The sequence below is a fragment of the Prionailurus viverrinus genome, chromosome C2 (genome assembly GCF_022837055.1).
Source record: "Prionailurus viverrinus isolate Anna chromosome C2, UM_Priviv_1.0, whole genome shotgun sequence".
NCBI classification, from domain to species: Eukaryota; Metazoa; Chordata; class Mammalia; order Carnivora; family Felidae; genus Prionailurus; species Prionailurus viverrinus.
This window is the reverse complement of record NC_062569.1, coordinates 1908274-1931808: the sequence shown is the minus strand read 5'-3', so window position 1 is coordinate 1931808 and position 23535 is coordinate 1908274. Positions and strand designations below refer to the sequence as shown.

Sequence of the window (23535 nt, the reverse complement as noted above, 5' to 3'; positions counted from 1 at the left end):
CCATTGACTAATGAATGGATAAAGATGTACACACACACACACACACACACACACACACACACACAGCGGAATATTACTCAACCATTAAAAAATGAAACCTTGCCATTTGCAGTGACATGGAGCTAGAGAGTATTATGCTAAAGTGAAGTAAGTCAGAGAAAGACAAAAATATGATTTCACTGATATATGGAGTTTAAGAAACAAAGCAAATGAATATGATGGTGAGGGGGTGGGAGCAGGGTGGAGAGAGGCAAACCAAGAAACAGACTCTTAACTATAAAGAACAAATTGATGGTTACCAGAGGAGAGGTGGGCAGAAGAATGGGTAGAAATAGGTGATGAGGATTAGGGAGGGCACTTGTGATGAGCACCGAGTATTGTTATGTAAGTGATGAATCACTAAATCCTATGGCTGAAATTAATATTGCACTGTATGTTAATTAGCTGGAGTTTAAGTAAAAACTTGGGGGGAAAAAACCATAAGGGTAGATGCAAAAAAAAAAAAAAAAAAAGGAACTCCACACCATTAAGGACCTAATGGACATTTATAGAATATGGACATATAGACCTAATGGGCATTTATATTATACAACATCAAGGGGTGCCTAGGTGGCTCGGTGGGTTAAGCATCCGACTCTCGATTTCAGCTCAGGTCATGATCTGACAGTTCATGGGGTTAGAGTCCCAGTGGGGCCCCACACTGGCAACACGGAACCTGCTTGGGATTCTTTCTCTTTCTCTGCCCCTCCCCCACTTGTGCTCACTTGCATCAAAATAAACATTTTTAAAAAATAAAAAAGAATACAACAGCAAAACACATTCTTCTCAAGAGACCGTGGGACATGTACAAAAAGAGGCCATATCTATATCCATAAAACACCTCAAAAAAACTTAAAATTTAAAAAGAAATAATCCAGAATGTGTTCTCTGACCACAGTAGGATCAAACTAGAAATCAATAACACAAGGTAACAGGACTTCTGAAGATATGGAAATTAAACAACACACTTCTAAATAATCCATTGGTCAAAGAGGAGGAGTCAAGGGAAGTTTTTTTTTTATATATTTAAGTACTCTCTACACCCAGCATGGGGCTCGAACTTAGACAGCCCCTGAGGTCAAGAGTTGTGTGCTTCACCAGCTGAGGCAGCCATGTGCCCCTCACCCATTTTTTCTAAAGCAAGTCTGTATTACGTTCCCCCAAAAGTTAACGTACCAACCATGAGAACAAATTTTGGCCATGTCACTCCAGCAAATACACCTGTCTCTTGGAAAGAAGCATTTCTTTTTTTTTTTTTTTTATCCTTTAATCTCTACACCCAACATGGGGCTCAAACTCACAACCCCGAGATCAAGAGTCGTGTACTTCACCAACTGGGCCAGCCAGGCACCCCAAGAGCAATTTTTTTAAAAGTTAAACTAGGGGCGCCTGGGTGGCGCTGTCGGTTAAGCGTCCGACTTCAGCCAGGTCACGATCTCGCGGTCCGTGAGTTCGAGCCCCGCATCGGGCTCTGGGCTGATGGCTCGGAGCCTGGAGCCTGTTTCCGATTCTGTGTCTCCCTCTCTCTCTGCCCCTCCCCCGTTCATGCTCTGTCTCTCTCTGTCCCAAAAATAAATAAACTTTAAAAAAAAAAAATAAATAAAAAAAAAAAATAAAAGTTAAACTAAATGAAAATTAAAATATAACATATCAAAATGTGTTGGATATAGCAAAACAATGCTAACAGGTAAATATATGGCATTAAATTATTACGTTAAAATAAGTAAAGTCTTGGGGCACCTGGCTGGCTCAGTCGGTAGAGCACATGACTTGATCTCAGGGTTGAGTTTGAGCCCCATGTTGGGTGTAGAGATTACTTAAATAAAATAAACTTTGAAACAAATGTCAGTAATCTTAAACTCCCACCCATATGAAACCAGAAAAAGAAGATCAAAATAAGGAAAAGAAAGGATATAGAGCAAAATAAGGAAAAGAAAGAAAAAATGAGAGAACCCAATGAAATTGAAATGTGAAAAATAGAAGAAAATCAGCAAACCAATTCTTTGAAACAGAGCTCTAGCAAGACCAAGAGAAGACACAAATTACCAATATCAAGAATGAAAGAGGGTACTATTGTTGCTAATGTGTGTGTCCCCCCAACATTCATATGTTGAATGGGAGGTGATTCATGAATGAGTTAGATGCTTTTATAAAACAGCCTCCAGATGGAGCCTCCCACATCCACCACTTGAGGACTATGCAGTGAGAAGACCTTGGCTGTGAACCAGGAAGGGGGCTGTCTCCGGCCACCATATCAGATATGCCTCCACCATGACCTGGGACTTCTGGCCCCCAAACCATGAGAGAGAGAGGTCTGTTGTTTGTAAGCCAGCTCGTCTGTAGCATTCTGTTACAACACCACAAACATACTGAGTGAGACACGGGGCATCACCACCAGCCCTGAAGACATTAAGGATGGTAAGGGAATGCTAGGAACATCTCACAGAAATCACTTTGACCACTTCACCTAGTACATTTAAAAGCACGAACTAAAGGGCACCGGCAGCTCAGTTGGTTTAGGTGCCCGACTCTTGCTTTAGGCTCAGGTCATGATCCCGCAATTCGTAGGTTCGAGCCCCACCCTCGGGCTCTGTGCTTACAGTGCAGAGCCACTTGGGACTCTTTCTCTGCCTCTCCCCTGCTCTCTCTGTCTCTCTCTCTTGAATAAACTTAAAAAAAAAAAAAAAACACACAGACCAACACAGCTCGTTCATTATAAAGGATCATTTGAATAACCTTGTTAGTACCAAAGTAATTGAACTTATAATTTTTAAACTGCCAATATATATTGCTTATATAGATATACAAGCAAATGCCCTTCCTTAACAAAACATTAGCAAATAGAATTCAGCAATATATAAAAATATTTATTACCCTGACCAAGCACAATTTATTCCAGGGACACAAGTCTAGTTTAATATTTGAAAATGAATCAGTGTAACCACCATGTTAACAGGCTACAGAAGAAGAATTATCGATTGCATCAATTAATGCAGAGAAAACATTTGATAAAATTCAAAAGAAAAAATTAAAAATTTTTTTCAGTGCCAAGAATACAAGAGAAAAATCCCACTCTTATTTAAAACCCCTAATTACCCTGTTCCCCCACCCCCTCAGGGATAACCTCTGTCTGTTCCTTCTAGAGAAATTTTCTGTGAGATGGAGAGATGATCCCCCCCCACCTCCCTTACTTACTTTATGCTGTGTTGCATTTAAAAGCAGTCCTCCCTACTGTGCTCCTTTGTCCCTGCCTTCCCCTTGCCCTACCTCCACCTGAGTTCTCAGGAAGGCTCGTATCAGCTGCTCACTTCCAGAATGTGGAACTCCTAACTAGATAATGCCTAGCAGTGGTAAGCTTGTTTTCTGGAATATTCCTTCCTCCTAACATACCTATCATGAACAGACGAGGAAATAAAAACCAGTCATAAATCTGTAGGATGCCGGGGTGGGGGACATAATGCAGGGTGGGGGAGGGGGAAGAAAATACTGGGGTTGGGGAGAGGCTTTAAGGCTAGCCTGAGCTGATTATAATGGACAAGTCTCATCTTCTTTGAGCCTCAGTTTCCTCATCTGTAAAATGGAGCTCATAATACCTATTCTGCAGGGATGCTCTGAAGCATAAATGAGATAATGTATAAATCGTGGCCTAAAGCAGAAGGCTTTGACTCTTAGCTCTTTATTAGCGTAAACTAAAAGGCCCTTCTTCTGTGTGAACCATGTCGGCAGATTTTCCTGTGAACTCAGGGAACAGGTCAAGAGTTCCTCTGATTATCCTTAAATTAAACCAGTTTTAAATCATGTAAATACTTGCATATGCCAGTATAGAAGTTTTTCAATTAACATGGGAGTATCTGCTTGATCCCAGAGGCAACTGTTAACGTTTTAATTCCTCAGTTCCTCTGTATTAAAACAATGAAGCTGACACTTTTACACTATCTCCATCGTTGTCTTCCTCTAATCCGCATGGTGCCTATGCGTGTATATCCACAGATATATGTATATGTAAATTAATATACATACATACATGCTTTGTTTCTGGTTGTTCTTTATGGTAAATAATTGTTTCTTTTTAAAAAATTTCAGCTCTCTCAAAAAAAAATTTTAAAGGTGGGGGGGGGGGTGCCTGGGTGGCTCAGTCCATTAAGCGTCCAACTTTGGCTTAGGTCATGATCTCACAGTTCATGAGTTCAGGCCCTGCCTCGGGCTGTGTGCTAACAGCTCAGAGCCTGGAGCCTGCTTCAGATTCTGTGCCTCCCTCTCTCTCTGCCCCTCCCCCGTTCATGCTCTGTCTCTCTCTCTCAAAAAAACAACAACAAAGACACAAAAAAAGAATTGGGGGGGTGCTCCTGGATGGCTCAGTTGGTTAAGCGTCTGACTCTTGATCTCGGTTCAGGTTGTGATTTCATGGTTCGTGAGATCAAGCTCCACACTGAATTCTGCGCTGACAGTGTGGAGCCTGCTTGAGATTCTCTCTCTCTCCCTCTCTCTCTCTGTCCCTCCCCTGTGCGCGCTCTCTCTCTCTCAAATAATAAACTTAAAATTTTTTTTAATTAAAAAAATTTCAAATTCAATTTCTTGATTTAAACAGCCTCCTGAAAAGTTTTCTGGCTTTATTCATAAATCAGTTCCAAAGCTAAAAATGAATGAGCATCAGTAATTGATTACATAAATACTATTTTATGAAGAATTATGTAGTGTGGTTGGATTCATGAGAAAGGAAATATTTCCCTTGTTCAAACAGACCTCAAAGAGGAACCTTTCAAGCATCACTGTCTGACAGAATTTCTCTTTTTCTTTCTAGGTTCCCTTCCCCCTAATTTGTACTCAGCTGCCTATTTCTTGTTGCCAATATCAGTCTTTCTTGATTCTTTTTTCCCTTTGCAGAAACACCTCTCATCCACCCTTATTTGTCCCATCCTCAGAACTCATTGGGCTCAAACCAGCAGGCATTTCCTTGTCTCAAAGATTATAGTAGGCTTCTAATTGCCCAACTGCATCTACATTTACATCCTGAATAATCTGACAGGGTGCTTTATCTTTTCTTTTTTCCTTTTTTTTTTTTTTTAAAGTTTATTTATTTATTGAAAGTAATGTCTACACCCAACATAGGGCTTGAACTCATGATCCCAAGCTCAAGAGTCACATGCTCTTCTGACTGAGCCAGCCAGGCTCCCCTGGTGGTTTTGTTTTCAATTTTAATTTTTTACTGAAGTAAAATACATGCAGAAAAGAGCACTTATCATCAGTATATATATCAACGCACTTGCATAGGCTGAATGATGAAGAATCAACATTAGCAGACTCCAGGCAGCCCTTTTCTGCTGTTCCCTTCTGGTCACCAACAGTCACCCACCCACCACCATCAAGGGGAGTGACTTCTGACCCTAACCCCAGATTAGTTTTGCCCTTGTTTTGTACTTTATTATCCAAACTGTGTGAATGGAATTATCATGTGTACTCCTCTGTGTCTGGCGTCTTCTCCATTATGTTTGTGAAATTTCCCCATATTCTTGCATGGAAGTGAACATTGTTCATTCTCCTTGTGGTATGAGCGGTTTCCAGGTTGGGGCTATTCGACCAGTATTGTAACGTCTTGTGATGAACATGTGTGTGCCTTTCGGTCCCAACAGCCGAGCCCCCGCGGTGGAGGAGAGTTCTGGTTGCTCGGCGGCCTCCCCGGCAACTTACTTTCCATCTTTTTCATCTTAGCCATTCTGGCAGGTATGTAATAGTACACGATGGCATCTTTGAAAACCAAGTAGAATACCGCCTTCTTCTTAGCATTTCCCAGTGACCCGAGAACCAAGGTGAAACTCCTTTCTGTGCCCTGCACAGCTCCTGTTCCCTCCAGCCCTTCGGCATCTCCATGCTCCCTCCCTTCCCCTGTGCAGGACGTGCCGTTCTCCCCCTGCTCCCTGCAGTACCACCCACAACACTCTCCTCGCTCTCGTCCCTCATGGCTCCTAACCCTTGGCGTGTCCAAGGGTCTAAAGCGGTCTAAAGCCACACTGTTTCATTTCTGGACCCGTTGCTCCACCAGTGCAGAAAAGCGTGTTCTTACTCACCATTGCCCCGTAGGGCTGGCCACAGAGCCAAGGAACAAATGAGTAATAGGACTTTGGTGTAACCTCTTTTGCCCCTGAACGGTTATGGTGGGATGGATATTGCTTTTGTATGCATTTGGAGAAAGTGTCAGGTCTCAAATTGTTGAAATGGAGAACTTAAATTACAATTGTAATTTCAATTACAGAAATGCCATCTGGCTATATAACATTAATCTGAATTTGTTATGTCTGTTTATGCCCAAGAGAAGCCAGGAATGTCAGATCACACTGTTCAAGGTCTGTTTAACCATAACCATCAAACGTGCTCAGTATGTCTCCCGAGTCATGGCTGCGTGCATACTTTTCTAAATAACACGGGCATCAGATTCGTTGACTGCACTGTTCTCCCTCAGGGGGAGAACTGGGCTATCAAACTGCACTAAATGGAGTAAACTTTGAAATTTCCCTGCAATCTTTTTTTTTTTAAACTTTAAAAAAGGTCTTTAATAAGTGAACAAATTAATAGCAATTTAATAAAAATGATATAGCCATGCTGTCAGGAGTGGGTTTTCATCCCATTCCTCCATCACCAGAATATTAGTGAATCTATGGCGTATGTGGTTTCAGTCCACATCATAATCTAATACCCAGCAGTTTGCTTTTCTTCCAGCACCCTGCTCCTACCTGACTCTAATTGAAAGCAGGAAGCTCTATTATTCTTTTGCTCATTATTGAACTGGATTCTTCTCAGAGCACCCCCGTCCATCCCCAGGGCATGGGGATCCCTGCTTAGGCAGACCACCCAGGATCCCACAGAAAAGTGGTCAGTCTGAGTGCAGGTAGGTGGTTGATCTCAGGTTTCTGTTAAGAACCATTAACTCTGTCTTGATGAACACTTATGAGCATTTACTCCATTCTCAAGCCTTGTGGCAGTAAAGTTTGAATTTTCCAGAATTACTGCTACTCAGAGGTATAATGGAGGTATAATTGATATAATATTATTTTAGCTTCAGGTGTACAATGTAATGATTTGATATTTGTATATATTGCAAAATGATTGACATGATAGAGTTTAGTTAACATCTGTCACCCTATTTAAAAAATTTTTTTCTTAGAATGAGATCTTTTTTCTCTCAGCAACTTTCAAATAACATTAACTACAGTCACCATGCTATACATTACATCCCTAGAACTTATTTAATGGTTGGAAATTTGTCCATTTTGACCCCCTTCACCCTTTTCACCCCACCCCCACCCCACCTCTGGCAATAATCGGTGTGTTCTTTTTTTTTAATGTTTCAATTTATTTTTTTATTTTTTTTTTCAACATTTATTTATTTTGGGGACAGAAAGAGACAGAGCATGAACGGGGGAGGGGCAGAGAGAGAGGGAGACACAGAATCGGAAACAGGCTCCAGGCTCTGAGCCATCAGCCCAGAGCCTGATGCGGGGCTCGAACTCATGGACCGCGAGATCGTGACCTGGATGAAGTCGGACGCTTAACCGACTGCGCCACCCAGGCGCCCCTGAAATTTTTATTTAAATTCCAGTTAGTTTACATACAGTATAATATTGGTTTCAGGATGTATTCTCTGTATCTATGAGCTTGATTTTTTTTTTTAATTCCATGTATGTGGCATCATACAGTATTTTCTTTCTCTGCCTGATTTATGTCACTTAGTATAATGCCTTCAAGGTCCATCTGTGTTGTTGCAAATGGTAAGATTTCATCCTTTTTTATGGCTGAATAATATTCCTGTGTGTGTGTGTGTGTGTGTGTGTGTGTGTGTGTGTGTGTGATATTTTCATTACCCATTCATCATTAGTGGACACTCAGGTTGTTTCCATGTCTTGGCTAATGTAAATAATACTGCAATAACCATGGGAGTGCAGACATTTTTGAATTAGTGTTTTCATTTTCTTCAGATAAATACCCAGAAGTGGAAGTGCTGGAAAATATGGCAGTTCTATTTTTAATTTAAAAAAAAAAATTTTTTTTTTCAATGTTTTTTATGTATTTTTGGGACAGAGAGAGACAGCATGAACGGGGGAGGGGCAGAGAGAGACTGAGACACAGAATCGGAAACAGGCTCCAAGCTCTGAGCCATCAGCCCAGAGCCCGATGCGGGGCTCGAACTCACGGACCGTGAGATCGTGACCTGGCTGAAGTCGGATGCTTAACCGACTGCGCCACCCAGGCGCCCCTATTTTTAATTTTTTTAGAAGATTTTTAAATGTTTTATTTTTGAGAGCAAGAACGCGAGCTGGGGAGGGGCAGAGAAAGAGGGGGACACAGGATCCAAGGTAGGCTCGCTCAGCAGTGAGCCCAAAGTGGGGCTTGAACTCATGAACCACGAGATCATGACCTAAGCTGGAGTCAGACACTCAACCGACTGAGCCACCCAGGTGCCCCTATTTTTAATTTTGTTTAAGTTTATGTATTTATTTTGAGAGAGTGCAGGGGAAGGACAGAGAGAGAGAGGGAGGGAAAGAGAGGATCCCACATAGGCTCTGCACCATCAGCACAGAGCTAGATGCTGGGCTAAATTCCACAACTGTGATATCATGACCTGAGCCAAAATCAAGAGTCGGTCACTTAACTGAGACACCCAGGTACCCCTTAATTTTTTGAGAAATCTCCATATTGTTTTCCATGGTGGCTGCACCAACTTACATTCCCATCAACAGCACACAGGGGTTCACCAACTTACATTCCCATCAACAGCACACAGGGGTTCCCTTTTCTCCACATCCTCAACATTTGTCATTTCTTATCTTTTTGATAATAGCCATTCTGCCAGGGGTAAGGTGGTATCTCATTGTGGTTTTGATTGGCATTTCCCTGATGGTTAACAATTTTGAGCACCTTTCCATGTGTCTCTTGGCTCTCTGTATGTCTTAACTGGACAAGTGTCTCTTCAGGCCCTTTACCCACTTTTTAAATCAGCCCCTCCCCCCACTTTTGCCACTAAGTTGGATGCATTATTTATATATTTTGGACATTAGCCCCTTATCAGATATGTGCGTTGCAAATATCCCCTCCCATTCTTTTCATTTGGTTGGTGGTTTCCTTTGCTGTGCAGTATTCTTTAGTTTGATGTGTCCCACTTGTTTATTTTTACCTTTGTTGCCCTTGCTCTTGGCACTCATTCCAAAAATGTCATTACCAAGACCATTGTCAAGGAGCTTACTGCCTATGATGTTTTCTTCCAGGAGTTCTGTGGTTCCGGTTCTTACATTAAGTCTTCAATTTGAGTTAATATTTGCATATGCTATATTAAGATAGGAGTCCACTTTCATTCTCCTGCGTGTGGCTCTCCGGTTTTCCCAGAAGCATTTATTGAAGAGAGTGTCCTTTTGCCGTTGTATATTCTTGGCTCCTTCACTGTAAATTAATTGATTGTTTGGACTCTATTCGGTTCCACTGATCTGTGTTTCTGTTTTTATTTTTATTTTGTTTTGAGAGAGAGCACAAGCAGGACAGAGGGGCAGAGCGGGGGGAAGGGAGAGGGGGAGAGGGAGGGAGAAGATCCTAAGCAGGCTCCACACACAGCATGGAGCCTGACACAGGGCTCAATCCCATGACCCTGGGATCATGACCTGAGCTGAAATCAAGAGTCAGACGCTCAACCAACTGAGCCACCCAGGTGCCCTATGTGTTTGTTTTTAATGCCAGTATTGTACTGTTTTGATTACTATAGCATTCTTTGTAATGTAGCTTGAAACCAGGGAGTGTGAGGTTTTCAGTTTTTTCTTCTCAAAATTGCTTTGGTTAATCAGGGTCTTTTATGGTTCCAATACAAATTTTAGGATTCTTTGTTCTGTGTTTCTATGAAAAATGCAATCGGAATTTTGATAAAGATTGCTTGAATCTGTAGATTGCTTTGAGGAGTATGGACATTTTAACAGTTTGCCTTTTTCCAATCCATGAGCACAAAGTATCTTTCCATTTGTGTCGCCTTAAATGTGTTTCATCAAGGTCTTGTAGTTTTCACAGTACAGGTCTTTTACACCTCCTTGGTTAAAGTTATTTCTAGGTTTTTTATTCTTGTTGATGCAATTGTAAAAGGGATTGTTTTCTTAATTTCTCTTAACGATTGCTCACCAGTGTACAGCAATGAAGCCAGGTTTATGTGAATTTTGTATCCTGAGACTTTACTGAATTTGTTTCCTTTAAAAATTTTTTTAATGTTTACTTACTTCTGAGAGAGACCGAGCACAAGCAGGGTAGGGGCAAGGGGCTGGGGGGGTAGGGGTGGGGGACACAGAATCCGAAGCAGGCTCCAGGCTCTGAGCTGTTAGCACAGAGCCTGATCCCGGGCTTGAATCCACAAACTGTGAGATCATGACCTGAACCAAAGCCAGACGCTCAACCGACTGAGCCACCTAAGCACCCCTGTTTATTATTTCTAACGTGTTTTGGTGGAGTCTTTAGGGTTTTCTATATATAATATTGTGTCATCTGCAAATAGTGGAAGTTTTCTTTCTTTCTAATTTGGATATCTTTATTTCTTTTTCTTACCTAATTCCTCTGGTTAGGATTTCTATTACCGTGTTGAATAAACATGGCAAGAGTGGGTATCCTTGTTTCTTCCTAAGAGGAGAGCCTTTCAGGCTTTTCACCATTGAGTATGATGCTAGCTGTGAGCCTGTCATATATGGTCTTTATTATATTGAGGTATGTCCCTTCTTTACTGTTTTTTTTTTTTAATCACCAATGAATGTTGGATTTTGTCAGATTCTGTTACTGCATCTATTTAGATCATAGGATTTCTGTCCTTCATTTTGCTAATGTGCTATATCATACTGATTGATTTAAGAATGTTCAGCCATCTTTGCATCCCTGAAATAAATTCCACTTGATTATAGTGTATGATTTAATGTACTGTTGAACTCAGTTTGCTAATATTTTGTTGAGGGTTACTGCATCTATGTTTAAGAAGTTGTTTTATTTCTTTTTGAGAGAGAGTGTGTAGGGGAGGGGCAGAGAGAGAAGAGAGAATCCCAAGCAGGCTCTCCACTGTCAGTGTGGAGCCTGATGTGGGGCTTGAACCCATGAACCATGAGATCATGACCTGAGCCAGTATCAAGAATTGGACACTTAACTGACTGAGCCACCCAGGCGCCCCTGCATCTATGTTTATCAGAGATATTGGTCTGTAATTTTCCTTTTTGTTGTTGTTGTTGTGTCTTTGTCTAGTTTTGGTTAGCAGGGCAATGCTTGCCTTGCAAAATGAGTTTGGAAATGTTCCCTCTTCTTTTTTGGAAGACTTTGAGAAGGTTTGGTATTAATTCTTCTTTAACATATTTGATAGAATTCACCAATGAAGCAGTATGGTCTGGGACTTATCTTTGTTGGCAGAGTTTAGATTACTGATTCAATCCCTTATTAGTAATCAGTCTGTTCAGATTTTCTATTTCTTTATGACTCAGTTTTGGTTGGTTCTTTGCTTCTGTGAATGTACTCGTTTCTTCTAAGTTGTCCAATTTGTTGGCATACAATTGTTCTTAGTGTCTTACGATTTGTTGTACTTCTTTGGTGTCATTTAGAATGTCTCCTCTTTTGTTCCTGAGTTTATGTAGTTGATCCTTCTCTTTTTTCTTGGTGAGTCTAGCTAAAGGCTTGTTAATTACATCTTTTCATAGAACCAGCCCTTCATTTCATTGCTCTTTTCTGTCTCTCATTCATGTCTTCTCTGATCTTTATTTTGCTTCTTGTACTAATGTTGGGCTTTGTCATCTTCCTGTAGTTCTTTAAGGCGTTAAGTTAGATGGTTTGACTTTGCTCATTCCTTGAAGTAGATAGGCCTTTATTGCAACAAGCGGTTGCCCTGGAAGTGCTTTTGCTGTATCCCCTAAATTTTGGTATATTCCATTTCCATTTTCATTTGTCTCAGGCATTTTTAAAACTTCTCTTTTGATTTCTTCTTTGACCCACTGGTGGTTCAGTAACATGTTACAGATCCATGTATTTGTAAATTTTCCACTTTTCTTCTTATAATTGATTTCTACTTTCATACCATCATGGTTGGAAAAAATGCTTGATATGGTTTCAGTCTTCTTAAGATTTATTAAGATTTCTTACACGTCCTAACATGTGATCTGTTCTGGAGAATTGTTCCATGTGCTCTTGAGAAGAACGTGTGTTCTGCTTGGATAGAATGTTGTGTATACATCTGGTAAGTCCATCTGTTCTAACATGTTGTGTATGGCTGGTATTTCCTTACTGATTTTGTCTGGATGGTCTATTGATGTAACTGGGGTATAAATGCCCTCTACTCTTATCGTATTGCTGTTTCTTCCTTTAGATCTGTTAATACGTGTTTTATATATTTAGGTGCTCCTATATTAGGTGCATAAATATTTACCCATGTTTATGCTCTTGTTGGATTGACCCCTTTATCACTATGTAATGCTCTTCTTTGTTATTATGGTGTTTTAAAGTGTTATTTTGTCTGATGTATGTATGGCTACCTCCAACTTTCTTTTGATTTTCATTTGCATGGGGTATCTTTTTCCATCCCTTTACTTTCAGTCTATAGGCAGCATATAGATGGGTCTTTTTTTTTTTTTTTAATTCATTCAGGTATTCTGTATCTTTTGATTGAAGAATTTAGTCCATTTAAAGTAATTATTGATAGTTATGTATTTATTGCCATTATGGTAATTGTTTTCTAGCTGTTTTGTAGTTCCTCTTGTTCCTTTCTTCTTTTGTTCTCTTCCTTTGTGGTTTGATGACTTTCTTTAGTGGTACGCTTAGATCCTTTTATCTTTTATGTATCACAGATTTTTGCTTTGTGGTCACCATGAGGTTGTTACATATAACAACTTATATTTGCTTTGTGTTTATTTTTGAGACAGAGAAACAGAGCATGAGTGGGGTAGGGGCAGAGCGAGAGGGAGACACAGAATCTGAAGCAGGCTCCGGGCTCCCAGCCGTCGGCACAGAGCCCGACACGGTGCTCGAACCCACGAGCTGTGAGATCGTGACCTGAGCCGAAGTTGGACGCTCAGAGGACTGAGCCACCCCAGGTGCCCCAACAACTTGTATTTGTAACAGTCTATTTTATGATAACTTCTATTTGAATACGTTCTGAAATTCTACATTTTTAGTCTCCCTCCCTCCTGTTTTGTTTTCAGTGTCACATTTTACATCTTTCTATCTTGTGTATCCCTTGTTTGTAGTTTTAGAATTAGCCTTAGCTTGTCTGGAAAACTCTATCTCCAATTCTGAATGATAACTTTGGTAGTTAGAGTATTCTTGGTTGGAAGTATTTTTTCTTTCAGTACTTTGGATTTCAGGCCACTCCCTTCTGTCCTGCAGTCTCTGCTGAAAAACCTGCTGTTAGTCTTATGGGGGCTCCTTCGTGCATAACAAGTTTTGAATCTTGCTGATTTTAAGGTTCTCTTTAACTTTTGACATTTTAATTATGTGTCTTGGTGTGCATCTCTTGGGGTTCATATTTTTAGAACTCTGTACTTCCTGGATCTGGATGTCTGGGGGTTTCTTTGCCCTAGGTTGAGGTTTTTAGCCACCATTCCTTGAAATAAGTTTTCTCCTTTCTCTCTCTCTCTCCTCCTACTGAGAGCCCTGTGATATGAATGTTAATCCACTTGATGTTGTCCCACATATCCCTTAAGCTGTCCCCACTTTTTTGCATCTGTGTTTCTTTTTGTTGTTCTGTTTGGGTGAGTTCTACCGCTCTGTCTTCAGGTTCACTGGTCCTTCTGATTTATCTAGTCCGCTCTTGAACCTCTCTAGTGATTTTTTCTGTTACTATATTCTTCAGCTCCATGACCCCTGTTTGGTGTTTTCTTATATTTTCTTTGTTGAAGTTGTGTACTGATCCATTTTCCTCCAAGGTATGGTGAGCATCTTTATGACCATTACTTATCCTTCTTAAATTTTGTAATGTTTATTATTCTGAGAGAGAGAGAGAGATGGCACGAGTGGAGGAGGGGCAGAGACAGAGAGAACCCGAGGCAGGCTCCATGCTCTCAGCCCAGAGCCCGATCTGGAGCTCAAACTCAGGAAACCTTGAGATCATGACCCGAGCCAAGATCAGGAATCGGATGCTTACCTGGCAGTCAACCAGGCACCCACTTATCTTTTAGTAAGGTGTTTTTCCTGAGGTTCCTAGATAAAAAGGCCTCTCCTCTTCATGGAGTGAGCTCATGTAGAAGATGGGCCTTCTTGTTCAACCAGGTCCTCATTATCAGTGGCTCTCAAACCTTTGTGTCTGTACAGCCTGTTTTATTGTTCACGGTTCCCAGTAGTTGAGGAGCTGCCAAGATCGGTCAGTGTCCCAAAAGGGAGAAGCTCAGCACCTAGATTTAGGCTGACTGGAAGGTACTCGGGCAGCAGCTTAAAAAATACACAATGTACACAGTTCTCTGGGACTGCAAGCATGAACTCCACTGGCCACCAGGGCCAGGTGATCTAGGTGTCCTCTGGGTGGCAGCTGCAAAGACCAGGACTCCACCCAAGTGTACAAACACCTTTGTGGGAGACACCGGCACGCTGCAGTGAGGCGGGGGGACCATGCGCGCAGAGGTGGCGTGCACCGGCCTGGTTCCCTGAGAACACGTGGTAGGCCTTGGGCACATGCCGAACTCGAAGCCCACCCTGCAGGACTAAGCTGCAGCTCAAGCACGTACAGCTCTTTATCGTCGGGCGGGGGTGCGTTTCGGTCTGCTTTCTGGGAAACGTCCTGGGGGCGGTAGCCTGCCAGGGAAGAGCTGATGATCAAAGTCCCGTGGGACCCAGGAGCCCCTCTGGCCAGCAGGGCCAGGTGACCAAGGGGCATCCCCGAGTGGCTGGCCCCAAAGACCGGGACACCAGATGCATGTAAAAGCTCCCCTCCAGGAGATCCCGGCGCTCTGGAGTGTGGCAGCGGGGGGGGAGAAGAGGGCGCCTCCCGAGGTCCCCGGGGAGGAGGGCGGGCAGCCCTGAGATGCGTCTGTTGGAAGCCTGCCCCTCAGGCTGCCGCTGCGAGGGTGAGCCACGAGGCCTCTTTCGTAGACAGGAGTCCTGGGCCTGTTGTCTCGTGCTGTGCCCTGGGGCTGTTGGCCATTTACTGTCTCTTCCCGTGTGGCCCACCAGCAGAAGCCCCGCTGGCCTCCAGAGCCAGGAGACGCAGAGGTGTTGCTCTCTAGCAGCCGGAACACCAGGGTGCCAGGTGGGAAACCCGGGCACTGGACACACAGAAGTTCCTTCCGGACAGATAATGGTGTTCTGAAGCACAGCACAGGGAGAGGGAGAAGTTGGTGCCCACTGGCTGAGGAGTGACCGAGGGGGGTGGTAGAGAAGGTGCCCACCGAGAAAGAGAAATTGGGGAAAAAAAGCCTAGAATTCCTTGTCTTTTTTTTTTTTAAGCCTTCTCCAGTCGGAGCAAGACAGAGGGAGCGCACGAAGGCGGTGGCGGCCAGTCCCTGGGCCTAGAGCGTCCCGGCAGGCCCCGAGTGTGTCTCGGACCAGATGCATGGGCCTCAGGCCAGTGCTCCCACACAGACTCCAGGCGGCCCTCAATGGGCCACTTCCAAGCTGGGCTCTGGGGCGGGGCAGTCCAAGTGTGTGAGCCCTTTAAGAGCCGTTTCTGGAATCACTAGCCTCGTGGGCCTGGTGGGTGTGAGCCTGTTGGTGTTCAAAGCTAGATGTTTTAGGGGCCTGCCTCTCAGGCACATATTTTAAAAGTTGGGGTGCCCAACATGGGGTGCAAGCCCTTTGCTCCCCGGGGAGAAACTCCGGGTTTCGAGCTCTCTCCCAGCCGTGGGTCTCTGCCCTGGGGGTGGGGCTTCCGGCAAGACGGTGTCCCAGCGTCTCCCACCCGCCGTGACACGGGCCTTCTTTCGGTGTGTGAGTCACTCAGCTAGCTCTTAGGGCTCTCTGGTCAGATCAGGCTGTCCTTTACGTACCCGTAGAACCAGGGTGCTGACGGGAGGAGGGGAGACAAGATCCTCTCACGTCATCTTTAACTGGATCACCTGCAGTTGGAAAGATGAGAGAACAGCAAACCCATGGCCGGAGGACCCCGAGGCTTTGTGTTTGATCCTGTTGATAAGCGGCCGCCACAAGGCCCTGCTCAGGCCGGCTTCGGCGCTTTAGGCCTCGGGTCTTGCGAACATCCGCGCTTTCCTCCCTGTTCCAGAGTCTGTCCCACTGTGAGCTCATCACAGACGATGGGATCCTGCACCTGAGCAACAGCACCTGCGGCCACGAGAGGCTGCGGGTCCTAGAACTAGACAACTGTCTCCTCATCACCGACGTGGCCCTGGAGCACCTGGAGAACTGCCGCGGCCTGGAGCGCCTGGAGCTGTACGACTGCCAGCAGGTCACCCGCGCGGGCATCAAGCGGATGCGGGTAAGCGGGGGGCACGCGTCCCCTGGCGCTTTCGAAGCTGACGGCGAACACGCCGAGAATCAACGTCTGCTCCCCACATTTTACCCTCAGCCCGTATTCTGCAGACTGGCAGGCTGAACAGGAGTCTCCCTGTCCAAAATTCCCATGGTAGACCTCACCCTGGCAGCTTCCACTTCCAGAACGGTGTCGGTCTGAGGTTCCTCGTAGTCTGATCGGAATCCCGAGGAAGGAGCCTTACGGCCGTTACCGGCAGGAAGGAGACCGGGGTCTTGGTTACTTTCCAGATGGGAGGGCTTCAGGAGAATGTGGCTTCCCCAACTCCCAGGCAGTTTACCTTGTCTTCCTGAATGCGCTCTGAGCTTTGCATCTCCCTCCCAGAGCTGCCCCGGGTGCCAAAGCTGTGAGGCCCGTGCTCAGTCTGCATCCAGGGCTGGTGACGACACCAGGGCACGTATTCTGTGCTCTTTGGAAGGTGCTGGCTTAGGGGGACAGTGTGTCAGCAGCAGCTCTTGCCTGCACCGGGAATTCTCTCTGAACTATCTGCCCGAGGGGAAGGGGGTCGATTCTATGTGGAGAACGCATGGGCTCGTCTAGGCCTGTGCCTCTAATCCTCAGCACCCCCGCGTAGCGATGACTCCAGGTCGGGCTTTTCTGCTTCCAGGCTCAGCTCCCTCACGTCAAAGTCCACGCCTACTTTGCTCCCGTCACCCCCCCGACAGCAGTGGGAGGAAGCGGACAGCGACTGTGCAGGTGCTGTGTCATTCTCTGACGGCAGCGGCCAAGCCCAAGGCGCGAGGTGTCCCTTCCTCCAGAGAAGACCCAAGTCTTCCCGACCTGCCCCACCTTCGCCCAGATCTCTTGGTTCTCCATTGGGAAAGGCACGTTCAGGTAAAAGACTCCGGTAGGGACCGCAGTAACTCCGGTGAGAGTTTTCACCTTTATTCTGCTACGAGGCAATCACGTCACAGCCTGGAGTCTGGTGGCACGAGGCAAGAGCGGCCTCGGGGTAGCTGGGCCACACGGGAGAGGTGGGGGCCTTCTTAGGCAGTCCCACCCCTGGCTTTGTCGGCGTTCCTCAGACCGACCATCAGTGTTAGCACAAATTGAGCAGAAGAAATAAGCTGTTGATCTAGCTGATACTTAAGCCAGCGGCCTACTTTAATTCACACTGATTCCATTTTGACGAGCAGGACTTTTCCACTTTGAAGACTAAATAGCAACTTTCTCAAAGTGACTGTACTGCAAATCCACGATGCCTGCTGGTTTTGTATGTAGTAGAGCCTTGGGTGGGAGGCAAGTTAGCCGGTTTCCACGAGACGCCAAAGAAATGAGGACTCTGAACTGGGTGGGGCAGGGTCTTCACCCTTCTGTGTCCGTCAGCTTGTCACACACACTTTCGGGAACCGAGAGCTAAACACACACGGCTCGGAGGTCGTGTCGCTGCCTGACCACACAGGGGCTGTGGCCCGTGCTGCGGCACGGAGTGCGTTTTCGTTATAGGAGAAGAGCTAATCACGCCATCTCTCGCAAGACCTGGGGGACCTTAAAGAAACAGAACGACGGCTTAAGTTATCTACAATATAATCAATTAAAAATAATGAATGGATGCATGTAGAATGGGTGTGATTTTTTCCAAGTTTATTTTAAAATCTTAGAAATCAAGTTACACCAGAACTATTCAAAAATTGTACACACTTAAAACTCAGATCAGTAAAGTGTTGGCACCTTTCAGACTCATAATATAAAAATGAATAAACCATAGCAATGCTTAAGTCAGAGGGTTTTATTGCTATCATCGTATGGCAGACAAATCTGAGCAAAACCACTTTCCCAACTCAGACCTTCCTAATATTATTTAAAATCTGACAAGCTCTAGTTTCCACTCTGGGCTGTCCACACGTGTGATATTAAGACTAGAAACCCGTCACCGCCCTCACATTGTAAATTTCAGCGTTCATGGCAGCTGACGACCCTTCCTAGCGACCGCTCCCCACAACGAGGAGCACAGAGCTCATGGGAGGCTGCGGTGGGACAGCAAAGCCGGGGCACTTGTCTCCCCCAGACCAGTAGTCGGTCAGAGGGACCGGTCAGGAGCATTTAGGGTATGGTGGGAGAGAAGGCGGTACCTGCGCGACCCCTTAAGTCACTTTAACAAGGTCTCGGAATAAGCGTTCGAGTCCTGATGACTTCAGCGCCCGAGGACACATCCTCTGGCATTCCCTGGCCGGAAGTGTGCACACACCACAGCAGTTGTTTGAAAATACGTTTGTACCACTTTGTGTGGCGGCGTGACTGTGGAAGGAAGCTATTTAAGTAAACAAAGAGCGGGGAACACAGACTCGTTTCAGTAATTATAGTCTCCGTTTTAAAAATTCGCATGACCAGGGCTTTCTATACATGGGCTCTCTTGAGCCAGGGCACAGCCCACTGGGGTTCCTGGACTCCCTCCTCAGTGACCCGTGACCTCATTCAGGAGAACCCCAGGTGAGGTTTCCCAGAGGCGCGGGCTGGGTCTGCTTCCTCTCCGTGTGGGGAGCAGTCGATGGAAAAGTCTGCCGCATCAGCTTTGAGAAAACAGACCGAAGAGAAAAACCACACAACGGGCCTCACCTCTCGCAACATCTGGACTTCGGTGTGCTCGGCACATGCCCGGAACCCCTCAATTCTGGACTCGAGGGGACACGGTCAGGAACTAGGGTTTAAATGAGACACGCGTGTGCAAAACAATCGGAAAACATTTATTTTACTGAAATGTATACATCCTACTGTTAAAAAAACAAAGTAGCAAATTTGCTGGTGCCATAATTTAACCTGCTTCACTGGGACAGACTAATTTTCAATGCTGCTTGGTAGAATTTCAAGTTCGATGAGCTTTTAAAGTGTTTTCAACCCCATTTCTAACACCTGATGAGGAATTCGAAATAGCACACAGCATTAAATGACATTTATTGTTCCGTATATCTTGAGACTCAAAAAGGAATGCTAAATAGACAAGCAGAACTCTAAAAACAAGAGATATGCTCACTTCTTTCCCAAGTGATTGGTACAGAAAACATGTGTTCATACAAAAGCAAAGGGAGATGACAGAAAGGAACGTTCCCCCGCTTCAGGGTCTACAGAGTTACAGATATTTTCAAACTAAAGATGAAAGTGTTTAGAGACCGTGCGTCTTAATCCCCTCGAAGAATAAAACACGAACCGTCAAAGCTTTTTACCCACTGAAGTGGTCTGTCTTCTGGGAGGGATTTCAGAGTCCAAATCACTCCTATTTCCGCCCGAACAAAGATCAGAATCGGCACGTTCAAAACCAAGACAGCCGGGCGCGTGGACAGAGGTGCTATAGCTAAAGGGCGCCGAAGTTTAAAACACGGTCTGCTCCACCACAGGTTTCACAGGTGCCTGCTGGTGCGTGTGGGGAGGGAAGCGAGAACGAGGAGGAAATCGCAAAAGCCGTGGCGTCCCTTTGAGAGACAAGCATTTGGTTTTGTGGAAGACGCACCCTTTTTAAGAAAAAGAGGCCATCGTGTGGTGTAGCCAAAAGCCTCTTAAATAATCACCAGAACGTTTACCATGATTGTACTAGAGCTCAATATCTCAGAAGCGTGGGCCATTTTTACGGCACAATCTAGTGTTTCATTTATGACATCTGGTTTGCCGCGATAATTTCAACTCATTGATAACAAAGACCCCTCAACGGCAAGTCAGAAAACTACCATAGTCTTCCCCCCTCCCCGGGGCACCTGGTTCCACGGTCTGGGGTAGGGCTTTAAAAACACTTAAGGACAGGACGGTTCAGAGCGAGGAGGGACGGGGTGGTCGGAAACAGCGAAAGGGAGGGACGCCACATGAGTTTAAAAGGCATTGGGGCTTCAAAAATAAAAACCAGAAACAAAATGCTAAAAATGGAAGCGGAAGCAAAAGGTTTTTCAAGAAATCTGTGATGAAGCAGAAACACAAAAGTCTTTGTACCTATTAGGATTTACACTGATCCTCTCACCAAGGTACTCTTGATAATGCAGTTTGCTTCACACCCGCCTTCCTGGCTCGGGTCTTCCCTGATCTGGCATGATCCCGTCACACACACCCTTCCGTGATTTCTTCCGAGAAGGTGCCAAGACTCTTACCTGACCACCAATCACGGTGTCAGCACGTGGCCTCTGCAGACAGACTCCGTGCTGGTCCCACGACGGCACTGTCCCCCACCCCCGCCCCGGGTCGGCATAAGGTTCAGGCCACAAAAGCCAAACTGGCACAGAAAGGTAAATGCCCACGGTACGTTTTTACATTCATTTCCAAACCGCATACAGTGTAGAGAGACAGCAAAGGCTGCCTCTAGGAACTGTACCTACTGGCCTCTGCCAGAGAAGCAGCAGCCGGGCCTGCGCGTGGCCCCCAGAGCTGCACGCGTGCCGTCCCGACGCGCTCACTCTCACGAGGATGCTTGGCTATGGCAGTGACAGTGAGGAGATTCGCCTCTCATACAGCTCATTAGAAAGGTCATCTTGTGTTTTCAATATGAAACATTTCATACGGTAAAATCCAATCCCAAGACTTCTTGGATTCAGTCTTCACACACTTTTAAGCGTGACTTTATTTGGTACTGAATATAGTTCAGACTAAGTAAGACATCACTTCAAAACTATGTGGATACCGTCACCATTCTCTGCTGCGGGAAAAGGAAAGGCACGTTACACACAACTCCTTTCGCCAGGCCCAGGAGAATCCAGACTATTAAATCGAAACTCCTAGAAAGCTACACCCTCCCTTCCCAGTATTTCTGGAGAAGAACACGGACACCTTCCCTTTGATTTTGCTTTTTAACATCCGGCCCATACGCCCGTCGGCGCCCTGTGCCCATGCTGCTGGGCACTCTGGGGCGCTTGGGGGGATCCAGACCAGTAGCCAAAGTGACGTAAGCAAGGGGGCGGGGGCTGGCGGCAGAGCAGGTGACGACACCGTGCCGGGCCAGAGAACGGCCACTCCACACAACCCGCACAGACCGAGTGCCTGCGTCCCATCTTTTCTGGAAATAATTTCTTAGCTCCTCAGAGGCCTGTCTGAAACATTCTGAAAATATCGCTACTTTTGTCTGATGGCCTCGTGTGTCTTAGGAAACGGCAAGAAGCGGTACAGCCATTCATCAAGGAACGAAAGAAACTTTCTCGTGGGGACGAAAGTCTGAGAAACAGGGTGAGACTGGAGGGGACGGCCCGTCACGTCTGACACGAGCAACAGCCATGGCCGTCGTGAGACCCAAACATACAACCAGACTACGGCTTTCCTGTTGTAGACGATTTGAGCTCCGCAGGGGAAACCCCGCACAGCTTTCCCCGCGAGAGCCGAGCGCGGGAGCAGTGGCCCGAGGTGCCGGGACAGTGAACGCTGGAGCGAGCCAGCCTGGTTCAGGCTACCCTGGCGGTGGCGGACGGCAAACGCAAGGCACCAGCACAGGCAAAGTCATCCCTTCGGTGCTGGTGTGGACTGTCCCTGCAGGAGTGACTCCCAGGAAAGGGGGACACACAGGAAATCTCGGCTCTCCGAGATACAGCTAAGGCTGGGTTTAGATCTTAACCCACCAGACTTATTTTAAAAGTCTCTTCTTCACATACTATCATCTTGCATTTAGAAATCCCCTCCTGGGGCGCCTGGGTGGCTCAGCGGGTTGAGCATCTGACTTCAGCTCAGGTCATGATCTCATGCCTGGTGAGTGTGAGCCCCGCGTCGGGCTCTGGGCTGACGGCTCGGGGACTGGAGCCCGCTTCCGATTCTGTGTCTCCCTCTCTCTCTGCCCCTCCCCTGCTCACACTCTGTCTCTCTCTCTCAAAGATAAACATTAAAAAAAAAGAACAAAAATCCCCCCTTTAACCCCCCAGGTGGAACTCACCTGAGCCCCCTCCAGGCCCTCCTTCCATATCCTTTCCCTAAATGACCGCAATCATTTCCACAGCTTGGAGCCACTGCTGATGTGCCGAAGGCCTCCAAATTACATCTCAAGTCCGAGCCTCTCCCGCCAGCCCCAGACGGGGACAAATCACTGCCAAGTTGACCTTCCCGGCACACCTAAAAGGGGACTCTTACCCGCTTCCCTGCAGTCACTCCTGCCTCTCTCCTGGGACCACAGTCTGCCTGCCCAGCAGCTCTTACAGGAGCCACAACTGCCCCTCCCCAAGTGTAGAGCCCAGCAGGGCCCTGCCCATAAATGTGTCACACTCAGGTGACCTCTCTTGCCTCCAGCTTCGCCCCATTCTCATGGCTCCAGGGTTGCAAGAGTGGAAGAAAAACCAAACTGCATTTACACGAATACTCCTTTGTTTAAACAACTTCACTGACTTCCCAATACGTTTCGAACAAAATCTGTCGTGCCCGGGTCCTACACACCCGACCGACACCTCCCGCTCTGACTCCACCTGGGTCACGGGCCTCTCACACTGCGTGGCCTTCTCTCAGGTTCGCGCGCAGCCTCACATCGCCTTGGGGGGGGGTTCCCCAGGCGGGCAGCTCCCCTCACTGCTCCAGTCCTCAGCATTTTGGACCTGACACCCCCTCGCCCAGCCGCTCCATGTGCCCCGACCCAGCTCCTCCCAAAACACAAGCACCCCTACTTTCCCACTCCTTCACGGCACCTACAAGATTTCGTAATTATGTGCATCCGTCGGCCAGTTCTGGTTTGCTTTCCGCCAGGAGTTCCATGAGTCTGCTTTGGTCAAGACCTTTCTAGCACCGAAAGCTGTCTGATACAAGGTGCTCAGTAAAATGTGGCTGAAGTTTTTTTTCCCTAATAATCTAGGACTGACTCCTTTTCCTTATTTGCTAGTTTCCCTTACAACCACTGGAAATACTCTCGATTTGTTTTTATAAGTCTTCTTCAAACTCTTAAAGCCAGCATTTTCAAAAGTAACCACACAAGAGGACAACTGATTACAGGCACACGCTTTCATGATTCCAGCATTTTGAGACACACGCACTCATGCAAAGTACCTTTTACTGTGAAGAATAAAAAACAACTCTCATCTTGAAAGTTCTGAACCATCTAGAAGGATAAAGCAGATAAATGATTAAGATCCAACTGTCTTTTCTGAGCTGATTAGAAA

General features: G+C 45.8%; 2 protein-coding genes across 10 annotated transcripts in view; one reads left to right on the top strand and one right to left on the bottom strand.

Moving 5' to 3' along the window:
• FBXL2 (F-box and leucine rich repeat protein 2) overlaps positions 1-23535 on the top strand; it is a 131363-nt gene that overhangs the window by 93634 nt on the left and 14194 nt on the right. For 3 of the 8 annotated variants that reach the window (XM_047875673.1, XM_047875672.1, XM_047875678.1), the window contains 2 exons: positions 16232-16444; positions 17106-18216. In XM_047875673.1, the coding sequence (XP_047731629.1) occupies positions 16232-16444; positions 17106-17213 (321 nt within the window). In that variant the 3' untranslated portion in view covers positions 17214-18216. Of the gene's footprint in view, positions 1-5669; positions 7101-15459; positions 15706-16231; positions 16445-17105; positions 18217-23535 lie in introns of those variants that run through there. The other 5 variants (XR_007155729.1, XR_007155730.1, XR_007155733.1 and 2 more) reach the window with 4 other exon arrangements.
• The window catches only part of UBP1 (upstream binding protein 1), a 53044-nt gene continuing 48670 nt past the window's right edge, over positions 19162-23535 (bottom strand). For both annotated transcript variants that reach the window (XM_047875670.1, XM_047875671.1), the window contains 2 exons: positions 23423-23474; positions 19162-21110 (listed from right to left, as the gene is read on the bottom strand). In XM_047875670.1, coding sequence (XP_047731626.1) covers positions 21073-21110; positions 23423-23474 — 90 coding nt within the window. In that variant the 3' untranslated portion in view covers positions 19162-21072. The remainder of the gene's footprint in view (positions 21111-23422; positions 23475-23535) is intronic.